The 22,665-nt window shown below is 50.4% G+C and overlaps 1 protein-coding gene across 1 annotated transcript in view; it reads right to left on the minus strand.

Annotated features, from left to right (window-relative positions):
• CRTAC1 (cartilage acidic protein 1) overlaps positions 1-22,665 on the minus strand; it is a 150,986-nt gene that overhangs the window by 43,175 nt on the left and 85,146 nt on the right. Inside the window, exons 3-4 of the mRNA XM_008950759.4 lie at positions 13,450-13,646; positions 565-701 (exon numbers count right to left, since the gene is read on the minus strand). Of these exons, the coding sequence (XP_008949007.3) occupies positions 565-701; positions 13,450-13,646 (334 nt within the window). The remainder of the gene's footprint in view (positions 1-564; positions 702-13,449; positions 13,647-22,665) is intronic.

Raw genomic sequence — 22,665 nt, forward strand, 5'->3', positions numbered from 1 at the left:
CTGTGTAGGGTGCACTTGCAGAGCATGGAAACGTTGGAGGAGCTATTGATGAACTAAAGTACTCGTATATTGAGGCAACCCTCCCTTCACCCATCTAGGAACCCCTCCATTGTGCCTTCATTTATTCCGTAAATATTTATGAAGGGCCCCACGGCTCAGTGCCTGGCACACAGGAGGCACTTAATAAATGTTAGTTGAGTGAATGAATACAGGCAGGATTTAGAGCTAGAAGAGGTGGGTTCATGTCCTAGCCACACCACTCATCTGCTTTGGGCTCCCATGCAAGTCACTGCTCCAAGCTAGGCTTCCATCCCCACAAGTGTCCCGAGGACACAATGATCCCTTGGCTGGCTTCCTCACTGGTTTCTGGGAGGGCTGCATGGGAGACAGGATGTGAAAGGTACATAGGAATGCATTCTGCAAGTCTTAGTTGTTGGTATTTAGCACCCAATCTATCCAAGACACCGCGGGAGACGCCACTCTGTCAGGGGACGTCTACACAGTGGCTCCTCTCCTGGCTCTCACGTGGCTTCTCCCCAGGACCCCATGCGCCCCTGCACTCACCTTTCTGTCCACACAGGCCACAGAGCGTCCAGCAAAGAGGCTGGCCACACCACGGGCCACGTTGACCTCATCGCTCAGGATGTCTTCCCACCGGTTATTGCGGAACTTGAACAACTTGTCGGTGTACGTGGCCACCCCTGGAGAGAGGAGGAAAGGGAGGGCTGGTGGACAGTGGATCAGGGTCTTGGTTCTGATCTCTGGGTATGTCTCATGGCACCTTTCACAAGGTGGTTGGGACCAGAGGAGGATGGGTCATCTGCGGCAAGGAAGACCTCAAGCAGGTGAGACTCCTCTGTGTTTGGGGAGCACTCACATGTTTCCAGTTGAGGGAAGAGACTCTGAGCCTCATGAAGATGGCTGGCCCAGGCCTCAGGAACTAGGGAGGAAGTGCCACTGCTGCAGTGTGCCCAAGATGACCCTCAGCAGCTGGATTTCATGCCCTGCCCCGTGCTCCTGCAACAGCATCAAGGAGCTCCTGGGACTGCAATACGGCAACATCCAAACTCAACCCAGGATGGCTCTTTCTCCAGGCGCTGTCCCTACATTCTCTACTGGATCGCAGGACCTACCTGATTTGGGTCTCAGAAGAAATGGTTCTGGTTCATGGGTAGGTCTCAGTCCACCCTGAGGAAGGGGGTGGAAGTTGAGCTCTGATGGGGTGAGAAATGAGGGGTTGTTCTGCCTGGGGTGTGATGAGTTTGGGCAGCCCTGGGAGGCCCCTGGTCCCAGGACTGGGGAGCCCCAGAAGGCAGTGGTTTTCACCTCTTTTGGATTACTGGTCCCTTTGAGAATTGGAGGGAGGTGAAGGACCTTCAGCTCAGGGAGTTGCATGTCTGCACCACACAACATGCCATACATCATTTCAGGTCTGTGGCCTTCTGGAGCTCGTTCATGACTAAGAAGCCTTGTTCTGGAGAAGAGGGAATAACTGCTGGCTGCTGAGGTCTCAAGCCCATTCAAGTGACCACTTGAAAGGCAGAGGTCTCTCCTCCGCCATCATCCTTAGTTAATTTCTTGTTAATGCAAGACCCCGAATGTTCGTAGTTTGGGGGGGGTCCTCGTTCTACTCCCTGGGCTGGACAGGAAACACAGGGAGAGGAGCAGCTGAAGGAATTGGGGAAGGTGAGGTTGAGGAAGAGTGGACTTGGGGACAGAACCCTGAACTTGACTGTCTGGGCCAGGGAAGAGGCAGCAGGCTTAGACTGAGGAGAGACAGCATGGCACAGGGGCCCAGGGGCCAAGAGCTCAGGGTGATGGAAATGATCTGGAGCCCCAGTGTTGGTTCTGCTTGGATTCTACTTCTAGGCTCCAGACTTGAGGCATGCTGCCCAGCATCTCTGAGCCTCGGTTTTCCTACTTGTGAGTGGGGATGACAGTAGTTACAGTCAAGTTTACTGTGAGGAATAAATGAGATGATGCACATTAAAGGTTTGGGATGGTCCCCCCACCAAAGTGGTAGCTATTTTTCGACAGGAATGATTTTTCTCATGTTATAGATGAACTACTTTCCAAGGTTCTTTAGAGACATCAGCCCTGCACTGCAGGGGTTTGGTGAAAACCAGTGATTCTGTGAGTGGGTGTGTGTGAGGGTGGGAAGTGTGTGAGTGTGAGCATGAGCGAGAGTGAGCATTGTGAGAGTGAATATGTGTGTGGATGTGTGAATGAGTGAGAGTATGCAGGAGTAAGAGCCAGCATGAGAGTAAAAGTGTGTGAGTGGGCTGGGCACAGTGGCTCATGCCAGTAATCCCAGTACTGTGGGAGGCCAAGGCGGGCAGATCACTTGAGCCCAGGAGTTCTAGACCAGCCAGGCAACATAGCAAGACCCCATCTTTACAAACCCTCCCCCTCAAAAATTAGCCAGGTGTGGTGCCACATGCCTGTAGTCCCAGCTACTCAGGAGGCTGAAGCAGGAGGATTACCTAAGCCCAGGAGGTAGAGGCTGCAGTGAGCTGTGATTGTGCCACTGCACTCCAGCCTGGGTGACAGAACAATACCCTGTCTCAAAAAAAGCAAAGGGTATGAGTGTGTGAAAGCAAGTGCGTGAGAAAAAGTGTAAGCATGAGAATGAGTGGTAGGTATGAGAGTGAGACAATGGCTGAGAATGAGTGTGTGTCAGCATGAGAGTGGGTGTGTGAGTGAGGGTGTGTGGTGAGTACACGAGAGTAAGAGTGTGTCAGAGAATAAGAGTGGACAAGAACGAGTGAGTATGAGAGAGTGGGCATGAGTGAGTGAGAATGTGGGCATCAGTGAGAGTGAGTGTGGGAAGGAGTCAGAGTGAGTGTTGAGAGTGGGGATGAGTGAGAGTGAGTGTGAGAGTGGGGATGAGAGTGTGAGAGCAGGGATGAGTGAGAGTGAGTGTGAGGGGAGGGTGAGTGAGAATGAGTGTGGGCATGAGTCAGAGTGTGAGAGGGGGGTGGGTGAGAGTGAGTGTGTGGGGGGGTGAGTGAGTGTGAGGGGAGGGTGAGTGAGAATGAGTGTGGGCATGACTGAGAGTGAGTGTGAGCGTAGAGTGTGCGAGAACAGTCAAGTGTGTGTGTGGAAGTGAGCGGATGAGCGTGAGTACTTGTGGGAGTGTGCATAGGTAAGGAGCGTGTGTAAGTGACCCCTTGACCCCTCAGGTGGCTCCACCCAGGAGAGGACAAAAGGGTTGGTCTCTGAGGGGGCCTCACGTTGGGACCCCTTGAGACCACAGGACCCACAGGAGCAGAAGCATCATCTGTGAGGTCTGGAGTTGGCCTCAAGGGTCCTCACCCGACAGCAGGGAACCGGCACCCTCTCTCCCTGCCTGCTGTCCGGAGAAGCCTGACCCAGGGAGGAGGAAAAGTCCCTTCCGCTGAGTGGAGGCAGACCCAGGAGGCCTGCAGGGGTTGTAGGTGGAGGCTTCAGCACAGGCCTGTTTCTGTGGAGCCCAGAAGGGACCTGCGCTGAGCTGCTGTGGCCTGGATGCACATGGGGGAAACTGAGTTGCGGGTCACCCTGAGAAAAGCACAGGGCCCCGACCCAGTCGGCCGGAGTCGCATCCCACATCTGAGGCTTGTTAGCTGCGAGGCCCCAGGTCTTGGTTTCCTCATCTAAACGTTGTGGATAACAGCTCTGCCTCCCTCTCAGCGTCGTTGTGGGAATTACATGAGAAATGCACTTGGAGAGAGTTCGGCAGCAGCTCTGAGACCCCAGGTCCACAGCCCCTCCTCAAAATTCCTGGGAGTCAAATGTGTTCAGGAATTTGCATATTTTTCCTTCAGATTTTGGAAAGGTAACACAGTGCACACACCGTTTATTACATAACACCCCCAACAGGGATGGAGGCAGCACCCTGTAATTAAACACGTTAATATTTCTGCAGTGAATTATATGAATATTCACCCTAAGTGGGATAAATAAAGCCTATAAATAGCTCAGATTAGCCCAGGACAGGTTTTGCTATCAATTGAATTTCCCACAAAACTTAAAAAATGCACTTGAAGCGTTCAGAGGGTTCTGGATTTCAGGGCTATCGAGAAGGGACTTGGACTTAGGCCGCCATCATCATGGCTGTCCTGGAGGCAGTGGCAGGCTTGCTATTGCTTCCAGATGCCTGGGAGCCTCTGAGGATGGTCTCTGCAGGCTTCTGGGTCTCCAGCCTTCACCATCAGCAAGCAGCCCTTGCCCATCTCTGCCCAACCATGGCCCCTTTAGAGGCTGTACCTCCAGCTAGCTTCATCCCTGAGATGCCTGGGTCACACTCCACTGAAGCCTGGGCCAGCATGGAGTCGGGGAGAAAATGGGTGTGGCAGCTGGGGTTCTGCAGAGCTCTGATGGACACCTCTGGATTCAGTGAGAGAAATTTCTCAAGCTGCAGAGTTCCTGCGTTAGCTATCTAGAGGAGAAACTAGGTCTAGGGTGACTCTGTCCCCCTCTGTTTGCCTTCTCACCTCTAGTTCCTCCTGTCCATCCCGAGCAACATTTCCCAAAGAGTGCTTTGTGGGACTCTGATCTCTACGAGGTGCCTGGAGAAAGGACTCTGTGATCATGTGAGCTTGGGAAAGAATGCACACTCACCCACCTCTTGGAGATTCCCCCTGGACATTGATCTATTAGAACTTCAGAAAGTCCTGCAATGAATTACCTGTTTAATTTTATTTAACCCAGCCTTTCCCAAATGTTCCTTGGCCATGGAGCTCCTTTTAGTAGACCACCTCTTAGCGCCCTGTGTAACTGGTGCTGTCCTTAGCAAGGTGCCATCCTAAGGTGCTGATGTCTGGTCAGGCTCAGAGCTTTTCAGCTGGAGGTGTTAGGGCGCCTGTGCTGTTGGCCTCTCCCCCTCTTCAGCCTCCTGGCTCCCGAGCTCACCAGGGATGCCCAGAAGAATAAACTAATTAAGGTAAAATGTGCAACAGCCATGCAGAGCCTTGTAGATCATAAATGGGAACGGCAAAATCAATGGCAGCCCTTCTGCAGTCAGAGGCCCGGAGGCCTGGGCGATGGGAGAGATGGGAGCCCGTGATTTAGGAAGAGCAAATGCTCTGGCAGCTGCAATCTGGGTAATTAGGTGTGTCAGGAAGACAGATAAACAGCGAGCTGTGCGGGTCGATGGCACAGGCAATAAACACCCAGCACTGGCCCCTGGCCCATGTCAGCATGCAGTCCTGCCTTCTGGCTCCTTGTAGCTGCATAAAAGGTGCACTCTGCCCTGGGGTCCCTCATGAGAGGGTGGGGGCAGCTGCTCGGGAAGAGGTGAGACTGTTAGGAGCAGGAGAGAGGTATTCTCTTGAGTCCCCTGGGGAAAGACACTGAGAAGGTAGAGGCGTGGGAGAAACAGGAGAGCATTTGGGGGCAGGGCAGGGGGCCATGGAGTCACAGCCCTTATGAGAGGCAAGTCTGGTGATTCCCATTTCCACCCTGATTCTGGCATCTTGGCATTAAAGGAGACTTGAAGGTCTCAGAGTCCAGCAGAACCACCATTTGCTGCCAGGAGGCCAGAGGGAAGGGTCTGCAGGTGAGGCTCAGGTGCCCACCATGCCCTGCAGGGGGCCAGGTGCTACACCAGATGCCGTGGGAGGCTGGGGGAAGTACGCCTTGGTCCCTGACTAGGGGCTTTTAGAGTCCATCCACAACACCAGGGACAGGTAAAGGAGATACCAAGAGACAGCCATGAAATGAATGATACTGCCACGTCTATAGCACTTGCCAGGTACCAGGCAATTCACGTATATTCTCATTAACCCTCACCAAAACCCCTCGAGGTGGGTACTATTTTCATGACCCCTTTACGTATGAAGTGCCTGGGGCATGAGAGAGAAGGGGACTTGCCTAAGATCCCACAACTGGCAGAGCCCAGCAGGGCAGAACCAGACAGTATGTCTGGGAGATGCCTTGAAATCAGGATGGAAGAGTCGCTGTGATCAGGGAGGGCTTCATGAGGGAGGAGGCACCTGAACTGGGACTGGAAGGGTCAGAGTAACAACAGCAATGCACTCTACAGTTTAGGCAGGATGGCGAGAAAAAGGCACAGAGGGGACATTGAGTTTGCCCAGGGAGGGGGGTTTGTGCAGGTGGAGGAGGCAAAGCATGGCAGGGCAGGGGAGACCCAGTAATTCCAGGACTGAGGGCAAAGGGGCCATTGGTGGCTTCTGATCTGGTGAAAGTCAGGGGAAGACAGTGTTTCCGGAAGATTAAGTTGGCAGTGGAGTGAAGGGTGAATGCGCTAGCAAAGAAGAAAATGCAGCGAGTGGCCACTATTTTAGGAGCTCAGGCTTGATCGGGATGGGGAAGAAGCACCGGTGCAGGAGGGGTTGGCTGAGTGTGGCCGGCAGAGTGAGGGAGCTGTCCAAAATGTGGAAACAGTGACCCAAGCAGAGACACTGAGCTTACTGGGGGTGAGCAAGAGCCTGACTTCAGACAGTTTGCATTTAAAGTGACCATGGGGTGGCCAAGAGGTCACTGGCCAAGAGGCATGACTGCTTACAGAATAGAGTCTGGAGCTAGGGAGAAGGGAAAGACCAGGCCATAAACAGGGTCCCTTGAGTCCCAGGGAGAAGCCACATTTGGGACAGAGATGGAGGCATCGCAAGACTAGAAAAGGGGAACAAGAGGGCACCTAGAGCCACTGGGAGCATGAGGTTGTGTCATAAAGAACTCTTCCAAAGGATCACTGGATCAGAATACCTCCTCCCCAGGAGGCTTTCCCCACCTGGGAGATGTCCTGACTCATGGTCTGGTATTGGTGGTAGAGAGAAGGGTGGGCAGGTTTGTGTGGCAAGGCAGAGGCCTCAGCCTCCAACCTCATTCATCAGGCAAACAGCAGGGCTGGGGAAGTAGCCAGCAACCCTCCCTCTAGGTGGATCTTGGGCAACTCATGAACTTGTGTTTTCCTGATCTGTAAAATGGAATGAGAATGGCCACCTATTCGTCAGGTTGTTGTGAGGGTTAAATTAGATAATGTATGTAAAGTGCTGAGAACAATACCTGGCACATGATAAGTTAAATAAATAATAACAACACCGTCACCATCACCACCATCATCCAGGAAATCACAGCACATGACCACAGCAGATCCTCAACTCAGGAGGCAACTGTGATGTTAAGTATAAAAGGCTTTATAAGACTTAGTCAATGGAAAACCAGCAAGACAGTGATGGCTCCAGGGGAAGAAAGAACTCATTCAGGCAAAGGACATTTTAAAAGAGGAGCCCAGGCTGTGCTGGGTCCCTGATGTAAATGCTGACCCCAGCCTTCCTTCCCCCATCCCAAGGTTAAGAGGGAAACCCGATCAGCTCCTGCCAGGCACTTGGCCCACATCAGCTCCTTCAGTGCTCTCTGTAGCAGTGCCAGGAAGGTAGAGTCTTCATTTCACAGAAAGAAACAGGGGCTCAGAGGCTTAGGTCATTTGCCTAAGGTTGCACAGCTGTTGTGAGGTGGTCTGTCTGTTGCAGATCCCCCTCTCATGTTATTAAAGAGCTGAGGTTGCTCGTAGGAGGCAGTCCCAGTTCCTAAGGAAGCTTGTTCCTTGTTAGGACCACGGGGATGGCCTCTGGGGCCCCATATTCCATATTATGCTGCTTTGGCCCATGCTGGGAGAGCTGCAAATCAGGACTTTGCATCCAAGTGAAATCTGGCTGGGGGATCAGGAGACCCCAGAATCCATTTTAGGACCTAGAGAATCCTAGGAAAAGAGGGTGGAGCCATAGGGCCATACATCTCAGACTTTGCTGGGTTCAGGAAGCTCCTGGAGATTAAATACAGATTCTGGTTTTGGAGGTCTGGTGTGGGGCCTAACAGTCTGCATTTTTAAGAGCACCCCGCTGATTGCCATGCTTCTGGCCCATGCATCAGACTTGGAGTAGTGAGGTGCAGAATATCTGGGTACAGTTGGAACTGGACTAGGTGGAGGAGCTGCCCGACCAGGGGTGCTTCTCTCAAAAGCAGTCAGCTCCTCTGCTGTGAGGGCAGAAGAGGCTGGAAGTACCACCCATCCAAATACCCTTCTCTCTAGCGTGGTGACTGACGCTCCCTCTCCTCTATAAGAAGTTACAAGAGCCTCTGCTGAAGACCTCTTTAAGTATGACACAGAGCCCAAAAAAGAAAAGAGTGATAAATCCAAGTCCATAAAAAGGAAAATTTTCCACATTACAACATCCACCAAGAGCAAAGACAAAAAAAAAAAAAATGACAAACAAGGGAAAAGTATTTTAAACTTGTCCTATAGACAAAGGGCTAATTCCCTAACTTATAAAGAGCTGTTACAACTCAATAAGGAAAAGACCAATAATCAATACAAAAATAGGCAGAGGCTATGAGCAGACAAGAAATTCAAATATATAAAAATATTCTCAGTCTCCTTCATTTTAACAAAAATGAAAATTAAAAGTGTACTTAGATATCATTTTTCCCCATCAGATTAGCAAATACTGTAAAAATAGATGAAATATTTGTTGGGAGTGTCGGAAAGTGCTTGCTTGCATATTTGGTCGACACGAACTTCCTGAGCAGTGGCCCTAGGAAGGACAATTTGGCAGTGGCTATGAAAACTACACATGTATATTCATTTGAGGCAGTAATTCTATTTCTATGAACTCACAAATATGCCTGCAATTGTGGGAAATAGCATGTTGTACAAACTTATTCATTTGGTAGCACGTTTTGTGAGGGCAAAAGGCAAAAGACTGCAAGTAATCTTTCATCAATAGAAGACCAATTAAATTAATGGCACAGTGGAGTACTATACAGCCATAAAATGAATGAGAAAGCTCTCTGTGTACTGCCATGAAATCAAATCCAAAATGCATTGTTAAATGAAAAGAGCAAAGAGTGGAACCATGAGTTGGGCATGCTGTTTGTGTAGAAAGGAGAGAGACACATAAATTATTAGAGCAGTGCTCTGCACATAGCAGATCTTCAATCATTTTGTGGAACTGAATGCATGAAAGTACGGTAGTGGTGGGGCTCACAGTTCACACTGACCCATCCACTACCCATGCTCCTGTTTGTTACCCCAGGCCAGCTCATGCGGGCGGGAGTGCTCAGGGCTATTCAGTGAAGCAGCTGGGGTGAGCTAGTGTGTGACCCCCCCAGGGGATGGGCTTTGACCAGGAGCTGCAGAACATCCTAGGTTCCTGGATGTGGAGGGAGGTGTCGGCACCTGTCTCTTGTCCCCCTGCGTCCTGCACACTCTCCTACCTGGTTTTACTGAGTAGTGTTGCCTGAGATGCTACTCAGTGGCTTGTATTTTTCTAGGTTGCTGAAGCCATAAGCCAGTTTCCTGGCCCAGGCCCTCCTGGGATGGTGGTCAGTCTTCCTCCTTCTCCTTTCCCTTACCCGCTTACCAATTCTCAGCCCTTGACCCAGACTCACTGGGCCCCCCATCTGCACAGTGTTACAGTGCGGTCCTTTTCTCTTTGCTCCCACGGTTTCTCTTTCCCACGGGCCAGGAGGAAGGCCTGTGGACCTCTGCCCATGACACTTTGAGAGGCTCTGGCTTTCTTCAGAGCCACAGGACTAGAATGGCTATTGTGTGGAGGGCTTATTAAGTCCTGGGCACTGTAATAAGTGCTTTCATTCGTTATCTCAGGTGTTCATTCAAAAATACGTATTTAATGCTTACTAAGTGACAGGCACTCCTTTGGATCTGGAGTACAGCAGTGAAAAAGGCACCCCCATGGAACTAAGACCCTAGTAGGAGAGATGGACAACAAACAAAAATTGCCTGTTTTCAGATAGTGGTCAGCACTGTGAAGGAAAATAAAGCCAGTTAAGGGCACAGGGGGAAATGGGGGTACAATTTTAGATACGGGGCTCAGGAAAGATCTCACTGGAGGAGGGGCCTGAATGAAGGAGTGAGCCTGGAGAACATCAGTGGGAAAAGCATTTCAGGCAGAGGGAACAGCAACTACAAAGGCCTCAGGTGGGAAGGCAGTGAGTGAGAGGAAGGATGGAGGAAAGAAGGTCAGAAAGGCAACCCGGGTCACATAGGAGGGGTGCTGTAAGCGATGGGAAGGGCTTTGGATATAGTCTATGGCGCCACTAGTGGGAGTTGAGCTTAAGAGGTTGGCATGATTTTAGATGAGGGAGTTGAGGCTGAGAGAGGTCAAGTAACTTGTCCAAGGTCACACAGTAAATAAGGGGCAGACCCCAGGTTTGTACAAAATGACTCCCACAGGAGGTTGTTGGGATGCAGGGTGCTTGCCCTCTTCCAGGAACTCCAATGCTAGCATCCCAAAGGCTGGCCAAGGGAGGAGAGTGGGACCATGCTTCCACAGGTCGCTCTAACACACTGGCACATGCCATGGGCACAGCCAAATGCCATGGGCATGCCTGGGCTGGTTGGGACCCCTGGAGAGTGGGAAGGGTGGCAATGGCCAAGTGCCATGCCAGCTGGGCCCAAGGAAGTGCTGACATGGCACAATGTCCCTGCTCCACACCCCGCCCACTGTCGATTAATCAATGGGATCACTCAACTGAAAAATTAACTAAAACCCACAGACATCCCTCAAACCCACACAAGGTCAACAGCACTGAGGCTGCTGGGCACTGTTGCCTCACCCCCACCCTGGAGGCCGGCTCCGGCCTCTCCCAGTGCACACTTATGCCCTCGATCTCATGAGCCCAGGGCCCTTCTGGCGCCTTCACCGTGTCTGCCTTTCTTGACTTCCCTCAGTTGGCAAACCTCCTCTCAGGCCCAACAGCTCATGCCCGCCTGTTCTTCCTGGGATTTATTTATCAAATTTTAACTTAGCTCTTAGGATGTGCAATGTCTGGCTGGGGCCAAAGGGGGCCACAACATGAACGATACAAGGCTTTGCCTTCAAGGAGCTTAGAGTCCAGGCAGAGGATTGGGAGAGGGGACTCAGATACCCGGAGAAACACAAGGCCGTGTTGAGGATAGAGTGTGAACTTCACGAGGGCAGGATTTTTGTGTTTTGTTCACTGAAGCATCCTCAGTCCCTAGAATAGTAGGTGCTCAGTAAATATTTGTCCAATGGATGAATGCATTAATAAATGAGCAGGGTTGTTGTGGGGCTGAGCATGAAACTAGCATGATTCTGAGATAGTGGCCTTCCACCTTGGTGTATGCAGGAATCGCCTGGAGGTCTTTACCATCTGGTGACTGTGTCCCCCTCCTAGAGGTTCTGATGGGATTGACTGAAGTGCAGCTTAGCTGGGATTGTTGAAAGCTCCCCAGGTGACCCTAATGTGCAGCCTGGGCAGGGAACCAGGGCTCTGGGATTCACAATGCAACACTCTAAGAGCGTGGGAGGGGCTGCTGCTTCAGAGATACCTGGTGGCTGCCACTGCAGATGCTCTGTGCTTGGTGAATAGGGGATGGTCTGTCCCCTTCCTCTGGCATCTGCCTGCTGAGCCCACACTTCCAAAGTTCTCCTCGCTCCAGCTTCCAGGAGACTTCCTGGGGACTCACCCCTTCTATAGGCATCCCTTGACGCTGATCCCTTTCTGACCTTGTCCAACGTTAAAGAGTTGATCAGCCCATCAATTAACTGTGTCCTAATCCAATCTTGGCTTGGCTGGAGAGAGGGCAGTAAATCCAGCTGCATAATCATGCCCTGATATTTGTGTAGGGATAATTACTATCTCTCAGGCCTCACTTGGTGGCAAGATGAGATGAAAAACCATAAAACACCACTCAGGGCTGTGGCTCATTGTTTCTTGGCTACACAAGGCTGGCTGCCAGCCAGACAGCACTGCCTGCCCCTGACCCTGGCATAAGCCCCAACCTCTTCCCCTCCCGTTTATGCAACTGCAGGACTCAACATCAGGGGCAGTCTAGGGGCTGGATCCTGGCTTGGGCTCAACAACCAGTAATGGTAATGTCGTGGCTCAGGGGAAAGCCAGTGTATATGTGTCAGGGTGGGGAGCGGAGCACACGGAAGGTGGTCCTCATAGCCAGGCAGTCACCGGCCTCCAGGAGGTTGGGAGGTCCAGGATGATGACTGCTCAAGTCTGAACCCCAGGGCTTCATCCAAAGCTGACCCAAAAGAGGGTTGCCTTCTGGAGGAGCCCACTGCACATTCAACCTAGCCCCACAGGGATACAGGGCCCTACATCCCTCACGGTGTCCCTCACCTAGGGACACTGTGACCTGGGACTTCCGCAGAGATGTTACAGCCCCACAGGCCTGGGCTGAGATCCTGAGAGCTGAGCCTAAGAAAATGCAAGCATCGCGGTGGAGCCGGGGGTGGGGGGGTGTGGGGGGGGGAGCGGCGGGCACGGCGGGGAAACCACCTTGATCTACTGCCACAAGAGCACAGCCCCCAAATCATGAGACACTGAGCAGCAACTGCAAGCTAGGCTCTCCAAGAGGCAGTGAGGACATAGGGTTGAGGAAAGCCGTAGAGGATCTTGATTAAGAGGATGGATCGGGAGTCAGACACCTGGGTTTGAATCCTGGGACTTACAAGCTGCATGGCCTTGGGCAAGTCAGGTAACCTCTTTGTGCCTCAGTTTCCTCAATTGTACAGTGGCATTTGCCAGTACCTACTAATCGAGGTGTGTGAGGCCTAAATGAGATAATTAATGTAAATGCTTAGATCAGGGTCTGACACGCAATAGGTGCTACTTAAGTATTAACTGTTATTATTGTCACTGTCATTTAGCCTTCTGGGCATCAATTTCCGTCATCCATTCCTTAGTGTGCAGGACCTTGTTACTCAAAGTGTGGTCCCTGACCCAGAGGCATCATCATCATAGCCTGGGAGCGGGTCAGAAGTGCAGGGTCTTGGCCCCACCCAGACCTGCTGAGTCAGTCTGCATTTGCACAAGACCTCTAGGGGATTCGGATGCACACTTCAGTTCGGGAAGCACCTGCAAGAAAAGGCTCCACGAACTCAAGGTCTGTCTTCTTCACGGTTGTGTCCTCAGTACCTGTAGGCTGGCATGGTGTAGGTGCTTAGCAAGAATTTGGGGAGTGAACAAGTGAGCTCAGCTGAGAGTAGTGGGGGGCTCTTGAAGGATTTCAGAACATTTTAGAAAGGTCCTCTACAGCTAGCATGGAGGCTGATTCTAGTGGCATCTTCCGATCACGGCATAACCCAGGTGAGAGTGATGCATGCTTGAGCCAGGGCAGGGCAGTGGGGCTGGAGAGGAGAGGAGGGGTCAGGAGGGCTCACATTAGGAGGCGGTGGTGGGGACACACAGTCTGAGGGAGAGACTCGGTCTCTGCTCACCCTGTCCATCTCCAGGTTCGGGTTTCAGGAGATGAGACCTACAGGCTCACACGCAAGAGAAGAATAAGTCATTCTGGGACCCAGGGAGGTCCTGTGGCAGCAGGGGGCAGTGCCTAGGGGGACAATGACAGTTGCCTGAGGAAGGGCCAGGGTTCCCATGGCCCTCCCCAAGTTGCTACTGGGAGGGAGAAGATGGGAAGCAGGAAGAGGCCTGAGCCCCAGCCCTTACCCGAGAAGGCATTATTGGTGTTGAGGAAGTAGATCTCCTCCCGGCCGTCCCCGTCGATGTCGCAGGCTGTGACCCCGATGGCGTTCCCCTGCCGGTCCCGCAGCGCGTAGTAGGGTGAGCTGCGCTCATCGACCGCAATGTTCACCAGCCGCTTCTGGGCCCGGTCATACTTCAGAACCAGGTTGGGTCCATTGTACCTGGAGGAGGAATGGGGAGGGGATGCTGGGGAGGAGCCGCTGGGCCCACCCAGTCCCGTCCAACCAGAGCAACGGGCTGGGAGTCCTCCCGGACACGCCATGGGGCAAGTCAGACCTGGAGTGTTCCTGGGGAACACGGCCAGCCTTGCCTCATGGAACCCTGAGTGTTGGATGAGTGTCCCTGAATCAGATTTTGCGCCCGGGCGCAGTGAGAGTCAGCAGGGGCCATGTGGGACACCATATAAGCAGCAGGGTGGCAGAGGGGAGTGGGAGCCATGGACAGCCCGTTCCCCCAGGCTTCACTGAAGAAAATAAAGAACTTCCTGATGCTCATCTTGCCCATTTCAATGCAAAAGGCACTTTCACATTTATGATCTCATTAATTTAAATTTAACAATCAAGAGAGGTAGGCATGTATTAGTAACCCATTTTATGGATGAGGCAACTGATGAGGTTTATCTGGGAAACTGAGGCTCAGAGAGGCTGAATGCCCTTTCCAAGGTAACACGGCCTAGGAAGTATCAGGTGCTGGGAGTTGAACCAAGGTGCTTTCTACTATCCCGAGTCCTGAGTCCCTGTGTGAATGAGCCCTGGAGGAGCAGGAGGCTTTGTTGTTGAGGTTTGAACAACTCTCTCGACAAAGTCCCTGCATTTAAACAAAAGGATGAAGTTCGCATCTCAGATGGGAGAACATGAACACGTCTAAAGTTATTAGACAGACCTGCTGGATCTTTTTCTAAGAAATCAAGAGAAAAGGTTAAAAGCCATCACTACTTATCTCTACTCCGTCTCACTCTCCTGCGCCTGCAACTCCCTCCTCGCTGCACTGAAGCCCCAGGCACTTTCTTGCCTCAGGGACTTTGCACTTGCTGTTCTCTCTGCCCAGGATGCTGTTCCTCCAGACATCCACACCGCTGGCTCCCTCCTTCATCTCCTTTAAACCTTTGCTCCCCTGTTCCTTCTCAGTGAGGGCTTGCCTGCCCATGCTCCCAAAATTAGCAACCACCCCCGCCACTGCACCACCACCCTGTTCTCTATCTCTCACTAATGCTGTCTTCCCACAGCTCTGACCAACAGCTGACAATTCCATATTCTCATTTACCTCTTCCTTCTCTGTCTGGTCCCACTAGAATGTCTGCCTCATGAAGGCAGAACTTCTTGTCTGTTTTGTTCCCCAGTGCCTAGAACCATGCCTAGTATACAATAGGTGCTCAATAAATATTTGCTAGCTGATTGAATGAATGAAAGCTCAGAGCTCATGTCTGAATCATAAAAGCTCAGGTGTCCCATGGTCTGTTTCTTCACATCACCCTCCCATATGGAGAAAACAAGGGCCCTGCAGGAAGTCGGTGTGCCCAAGGTCACACCCCAGGCAGCACAGAAATGAATGTCTGAGGCCTCTTCCTGCCCACTGGGAGCACCAGCTTGCCAGGTTCTCCCAAAGAATGGAACAGACCCCATCCACAGGGTCCCCCACCTCTTCCTATGTTTCAGCCTGAATGTGCACATCCCGAGGGAAATGCAGATACTGCCTCCAGAGGGTCCCCAGCTGGTAACACCCAGGGAGGGCAGGAAGAGCTTTCTAAGGTCTTTGAGAGAAATCATGTCTTTCTTTCCTGAAACAAATCCAGTCTGGCCCGCTGCATCATCCCAAGATGCAGAAGCCAGCGAGGTTTGGGGGATGCTGAGCAGCTGGCTGGGCACCTTCGGGCACCCATAGGGTGTGAAAGGAGAGATGGAGCTCCCTGGGGGCTGAGTCAGCGCCCGGTGATGGAAGGTCACGCCTTAGACACCTTGACGAAGAGTGTCTGAGGGCTGCATGTCCAGGGCATGGCATGACCTATGGAGACGTGTCTAGGCAGGGGAGACAGGCACTTGGGTTCCAGCACTGTCAGCAGCTGGCTCCAGTGCTTGGGGACAGGAAGCGCCTGTAAGGGCTGAACACGAGTCTTGCAAGCCTTGGGGTCTTCTGCTTTTCCATCACTACTGCACCTTGTAAGATGGCTGTATTTGTGGAGTGCTTGGCCTTGTTAAAAGCATCCTCATATGCACAGTCTCACTTGAGCCCCACACCATCTCAGAAGGAAGGTAGGCAAAGCATTTTTCCAGAAAAGGAAACTGAAGTGAGGTCCAAGGTTACACATCTTGTTAGTGGCAGCGCTGGGCCTCTGTGTCTTCAGGGTCCAAACCCCATGTTCTTTCCGTGCTGCCTATGATGCCAGCACTCTCAGGCCTGTTCATTTTTCCCCCTGGCTGCCTCCCACAAAGTAGTGCCCCTGAGAAATGCCTGAAAACTTCACGGAGATGCAGATGGCGAAGATTATGATAGTCTTACATTTCAATAGCACTTTACACTTTACAAAGCACTTTCTCATCCTTGGGCTCATTTGCCAGAGATGAGGTTGGTGGCCGTGGGCTGGTCAGTTCTCTCTAGGCTCTGCATTTCTCTTCTGTGAAATGCAAGAGTTGGACAAAATCTGAGGGTCATGAAATGTGTGGCAAAAGGCAGCCCTGGGGGCCCTCTGCTCCATTCAACTAGAACATCTCTATGTTTTATGCATCACGTTCCATAGTATGTTGTTTGAACAAGGGATTCCAGAGCCAGAGTTTAAAAGCCCCTGGACTCTGTGGGTCCGTGAGTCTCACTAACCTTATGAGATGATCAGAGCAGGTGCTCCCTGCCCCAGGCTGTGGCTGAGAAGCCACCATATAAGCCCAGCACTGACACCCTTCCCCTGCACCCCTGCCCGTTGGGTCTCCTAGAATGTCTTCACCACCCCCTGAAGCCAGTTCCCAGGGAGAGGTGAGGGATCATGGCCTCCTCACATATTGGAGTCCAGTCCTTCTGCCCTGAATCTGGAGTAGCTGGGGTACACAGAAGGTCCCTGCACCATGGTAGTAACCTCGGAAAGGCAGTTGGCCCTGGCTCTCTTCTTTAAAGAGTTTTAAGGTACCAGTTCCAGAAGTAAGGTTGCTAGGCTGGGTCAAATTCTTCGATCTGTTACTGAGTGAGCACACGCCACAAAGGCTTCCCTAAACTGACATGGTAGCTTGGGATGCATCCTGACACTCTGGCCCTCATCTCCCCCAGTCCCCACTGCCTCCCAGGACTACAGATACAAAGCCAGACCAACAGCTCCTAGGTTGGGTTCTTGGCACCCCATGGTGCAAGGCCAGGGTAGTGCCTGGAGTTGCCACTTCCTCCTTTCACCCAGGCTGCTCTCTGCTGAGTCTGCTGGACCAACACTCAGAGCCTCTCACAATCCCCCAAGAAAACCAGGAGAATCAGTCTTCTTCCCTCCCCACTTCTTCTTGAGGCTGACATTCCTGTTTGCTTCCTCACCATCCCCCGAGTGTGCTCTGCCCTTTCCAGCTCCTGTGGTTTTGCTCAGCTGCAGCAGTCTCCTCCCACGGGGAATGCTCTCCCCACCTTCCCAGCCTCCCACAACGCCTGCCCCGACTGCCCCTGCTGGATGTGACCTTCTCTTCTCTGGAAACCCACAGCATTTTGCACCTCGCTTATTCCTGTGAGGCCAGAATTGTTTGTGTTCCAACATCACTTTCCTCATTAAAACATGTGCTTCTTGAGCTCAGGAAGCATGTGGAGTGGATGCATCTCTTCATTTGCTGTGCCTGGAGCAATGCTTGGCACAGAGCAGGTGCTCAACAAATGTCTGTTTGATACAAGAATGAGTGAATCAGTGGATGAATGAATGAATAAATAAAAATAATCATGGGTAGCATTACAAGAGCAGCCACTGCGTGCCTAGAATTATGCTAAGTGCTTTGTACCCATTGTCTCATTCCGTCCTCACAACGATCCTAGGACATGGGTCTTATTAACACCCCATTTCACAGATGTGGAGACTGAGGTTCAGAGGTTAGGTGACTTGCCCACTATCACTCTGCTGGCAGTCCCCACGCTGATAAGCCTGGGAAGCTGGGTGTGAGCTACATGGGCTTACACACTTTCTCTCTCTGACACCTGTCAGACTTCTGAGCACTTCTAGAAATTCTGGAGGCTTCAAAGCTAAATTCTGGAGGCTTCAAAGTTCAGTTAAATGGAGCCAAGAAGTGGGGCAAGGTCCCATGTTTTGAAGCAGCTATGGCTTCCTAAATGATGGGCCAGCAGGCAGGGGTGACAGGCTCAGTGGCAACTGTAAAATATGCTTGAGAGACGCCATCAAGGGCATGACCAACCCGTGCTGTGAGAGCCATCCCATTTTGGTGCCAGTTCACTGGGACAGCACCACTGTGGGGAGGGCAGGGGCCTGGGGTTTGCCAAGAGCAGCCTGGGGGTGGGGTCCTGGCCCTGCCACCTCCTGGTCTGACCCCAAGCTTGTCCCTCGGTTCCTCTAAGCTTTGACTTCTGCATCTGGAACAGGGGGCTGCTGCATACCTCACAGGATGGCTGTGAGGACGAGGTGCCAGAGTGTGTGTGACAACACTTGGTAAACTGTGAAGAGTTACACAATCAGAAGTTCTTATCATTATTTAGAAAAACAACAAACCCGGGGCACAATCTCTCACTCTCTGGTGATCATGTTGATATTTCCAAACACACTCCAGCATTTCTCGTCCCCAAACATCCCGCCCTCGGTAGCTCATCCTCTGCAGGTATATTTCTTTATTCCCATGTAAAACCAAACTTCTCTCTCCACTTTCCCGCTGCCTATTTGCCCCACCCCCATCCACCGTCCCACCCCAATTCTGCCACAGCTTTTCCTGCTACCATCATCGGTGGCTTTTATGAGGCCATATCTCAGGGTGCCCTTTTCTGTCCTCATCCCCCTCGGCCTCTCAGCTGTATTTGGCACAGTTGCTGCTCTCTCTCTTCCTTTTCCCCACCGCTGTCCTCTGAAAGCACTCTCTCCTCTAGGCCAAGGAGGCCAACTTCCTCTGGTTTCCTGCGCTCTCTCTGGCTTCCTCTCCTTTCCCCACCGTAATTCCTTCTTCCTCTCCCTTCCCTTTTAATGTTGGAGTCCCCAGTCCTGGGCATTCTCTTCTTTCTCTCCCCTTTCACTATGGGATAATGTTCATTACCCTGACTGACAATTCCAAATTCATACTTCCAACCCAAATCCCCAGTCCCAGGTCAGATGCATATCTCTGACTGGCTACCTGACATCACCCCTTGGACGTCCACTGCCACCTCCAATAGAACATGTTCAAAGTGGAGCTACTGACCACTCCACCGCTCCCTCCCACAAAGGAGCACCCAAATACTAAGGCCGGGAACCTGCGTCAGACTTGGCTGTCCCTCCCCTTTGTCTTCGCCTCTCATTAATTGGCCCATCCTGTCGTTTCTACCTCCAAAAATGTTTCACAAATCCTTTTTCTTCTTTCCTCCTCCACTGCCACCATCTCTGGGCAGACACCCTTCTCTGTTGCCTCACTTGACCGTCCCCTAATTTAACTCCCCCACACTGTAGCCAGAGTCATCTTTTTTACTGCATAAATCAGATCATAGCTAAAACCCTTTGGTGGCTTCCCATTGCTTGGGAATGAAACCCAGACCTGTAATCACTCCTGGCCTTGGAGCCCGCATGGTCTGCTCCCCTACCTCACTGGCCTCCTTCTGCCACAGGGTCTCCTTTCAGCTCCTTGAATTCTGGCAAGTGCTTCCCAACCCAGCACTCTCTTGCAGAATTGCTCCCACCACCCAGAACACTCTCCAACCATTCCCCGCCTGTTTGGTCCTACAGTGAGCTCCTTCTCATCCCTTGGCCTCCTCTTCAGAGGCTCCTCAGAGAGATCTCCCTCATTGGTATTCTCATCGCTGCATCTAGCACCTATTCCTGTTTCTTCACTTGTTTATTGCCTGTCTCTTCCAGTAAACTATAAGCTTCCTGAGGTCAGAGACTGTGTCTGGTTTGTTCACTCCTGTCTCCCCATCAGCCAGCCCATAGTGAGCTCTTAATAAACCACCGCAGAGTGAATGGAAGAGATGAAGCCCGTGGAAGGTACAAAGAGCTGAACAAAAGGTTGACTGGGCCACCAATCCCTTGTTTGTTCTTGGACTCTACACTTTCATCAATTCCCAAAATATTAATATATGTACAAACATAGTCATGAAAAAGAGCTTTCAGCACCAAGAATTGGTGTCCTGGGTGAGGAGAAGAGAAAACAACAAATGCTATAGTTATGGAGGATCGACTTCTTTTCGCTTAGAATCTTTGACCTATGTGAAAAAAATCGCTTAGGGAGTCACATAAGGGGAAGCCAGATAGAAGGATGTGAGCACCTATTATATACCAGAAACTGTGCTAAGTAATTTACATATGACATTTCATTATATATAAATAGAAACATTTTTTAGATTTGAAAGATACAGAAAATATGCTATCTATTTGAAAATTAAGAACAGAGAAATTGTTTTCATTAAAATTTTTTTTCCATTAAAAAGTGAAAAAAAAAAAAGGCTGGGCATGGTAGCTCATGCCTGTAACCCCAGCACTTCAGGAGGCCGAGATAGGAGGATCCCTTGAGCCCAGGTGGTTGAGACCAGCCTGGGCAACATAGTGACACCTGTCTCTACAAAAAAATAAAATAAAAAATTTAGCCGGGTGTGGTGGTGCATTCCTGTAGTCCCAGTTACTCAGGAGGCTGAGGTGGGAGGACTGCTTGAGCACAGGAGGTCGAGACTGTGGTGAGCTGTGATCATGCCACTGCACTCCAGCCTGGGCAACAGAGCAAGACCCTGTCTTCAAAAAAAAAAAAGTGAAAAGTGAAAAGAATATATCTATTCAGTAGTATAGTCAAGATAGAGAGTCAGGGCAGAAAGAAGAGAGAGATGTATGAATGCACAAAGAGCGCAAGACCGAGACCAGAGACACATGGAATATACAAAAATGGAAATGAGGAAATATACAAAAAGGGAAGATGAAGCCGATAAGCACAGAGAAAATGATATCAGAGCATACCTAAAACCTTTTAAGTAAACATAGATACAGAGGTAAAGACACCTACCCATATAAAGGGAGCCACATGAAAAAGGGCATCTGCAGATCTACAAAGACAAATGGAGAGACCCTAGAAAGTCTCAAAGTCATGGACACATCAACAGGACTCTGAGATATGATCATAGAGAAATAATTCCATCTTGTGGCCACTTGGGGCATTTCGTCTAAACGTTTTTAAAAATGTGTTGCATTTTCACAACTATGGGCACACAGGAGTATTTTATTGTCGGTCACTTTGATACTCTCATTTTATAGATACACAAAGTTTCTGAGAAAAGTGACTTCTAAAGTCAAACAGCTGGTCATTAGATAAAATAAATGGAAAGACAAACTTATCCCTTAGTCTAAAGCAGGGATCAGCAAACTATGGCCTGTGGGCCAAATGGTCTGCTCCCATTTTCGTAAATATGGTTTTATTGGAATGCAGACATACTCATTCACTTATGTACTATCTATGGCTGCTTTTGCTAAATATTGAAGTTGATTAATTGCAATAGAGACTGTATGGCCAAAAGCTGAAAATATTTTCCATTTGGCGCTTTACTGAAAAAGATTGCCAATCCCTGGTCTCCAGGATTGTCAGCCTTATATTATGAGTATATTACAAATTTTAAATGATAATTATCATAACAACAAAAAATTAGAATAAGGTTTAGTAAAAATTAATTTGGGCTCAGTACTTGGGAATACATAGTTTCCTGAAGCAAGTATTTCAGGGAGATTGAAGGTTAAATGTATGAAAGATTTTAGGTCTTAGGATGGTGACTGTAAGGCAAGATAACCTTTGGGGAAAAAGAAACTGAGAAGAGCTGCTTAAGGGCCAGGCGTAGTGCCTCATGCCTGTACTTCCAGCACTTTGGGAAGCCAAGGTGGGTGGATCACCTGAGGTCAGGAGTTCAAGACCAGCCTGGCCAACATGGTGAAACCCCATCTCTACTAAAAAAAAATACAAAAATTAGCTGAGCGTGGTGGTGCGCACACCCTGTAATCCCAGCTACTTGGGAGGCTGAGGCAGAAGAATCGCATGAACCGGGGAGGCAGATGTTGCAGTAAGCCAAGATCGCCCTATTGCTGTCAAGCCTGGGCAACAAGAGTGAAACTCCATCTCAAAAAAAAAAAATGATAAAAGAGTTGCTTAAAATGACAACAGTGTTCTCTAAACAGGGATTTAATCTAAGGCTAAGAAATGAGCAAAAGCATTTGTGCTCTAAGTGAGGGGGTAAAAAGGTTGTGGTGGATGGTCTCTAAAAATGGTCACCATCATTTCCTTTCTTCTCTGTATGCATGTGTTACTCCACTCATGAAGACATGGAGTCTATTTCTCCTCCCCTTGAATTTGGGCTGGCTTTGTGATTTGCCTTGATTGCAGAAGACGGTGGAAGTGATATTGGAGCAGTTCTGAGCCTAGCCTGCAAGGGGCCTAGCAGCTTCCACTTAGTCTCTGGAGGAAGCCAGTTACCATATACAAAATTTGGCTACCTTAAGACCACCATGCTCTGAAATCAAAGCTAGCCCTATGGAGAGGCCATGTGAAAGAGCACCAAGGCATCTGATATGTGAGCAAGAACTTCTCAAACCTTCCAGCCTAGCTCACTGACAGCTGAATGCAGCTAAGTGAGTGACACCAGCTGATGTCACATGGAGCAGAAGAACCATCCAGATGAGCCCTTTCCAAATTCCTGATTGGCAGAATAGTGAAAAATAATAAATTGTTTTTAAGCCCCTAAGTTTTCAGAAAAGAAAGTAGATAATGATGACCTATCATCTCAGACCTAAGGAGAGGAAAAATTTATCTCTGGCAAGTAGGAAAAAGGATTATTCATAAATCAGTGGAATTCTCTAGGATGGCTATTTGAATTCACAGTAGACAGGTCTCCCCAAGGGAGGCCTGGACTAGTTGTGTTGGTACTTGGATCTCAGGATATGGGAAGGTCTGTGCAGAGCCCGAGGGTGGAAGGGTAATAAGAATACAGGGATCCCAGAAACTCCTGTTTTTCTACTCCTCTTTCTCTTTCTTCTTTCCTTTCTAACCATATCTAAATGTTTCCCATTTTGAA

The sequence above is a fragment of the Pan paniscus genome, chromosome 8 (assembly GCF_029289425.2).
Source record: "Pan paniscus chromosome 8, NHGRI_mPanPan1-v2.0_pri, whole genome shotgun sequence".
Classification (NCBI taxonomy): domain Eukaryota; kingdom Metazoa; phylum Chordata; class Mammalia; order Primates; family Hominidae; genus Pan; species Pan paniscus.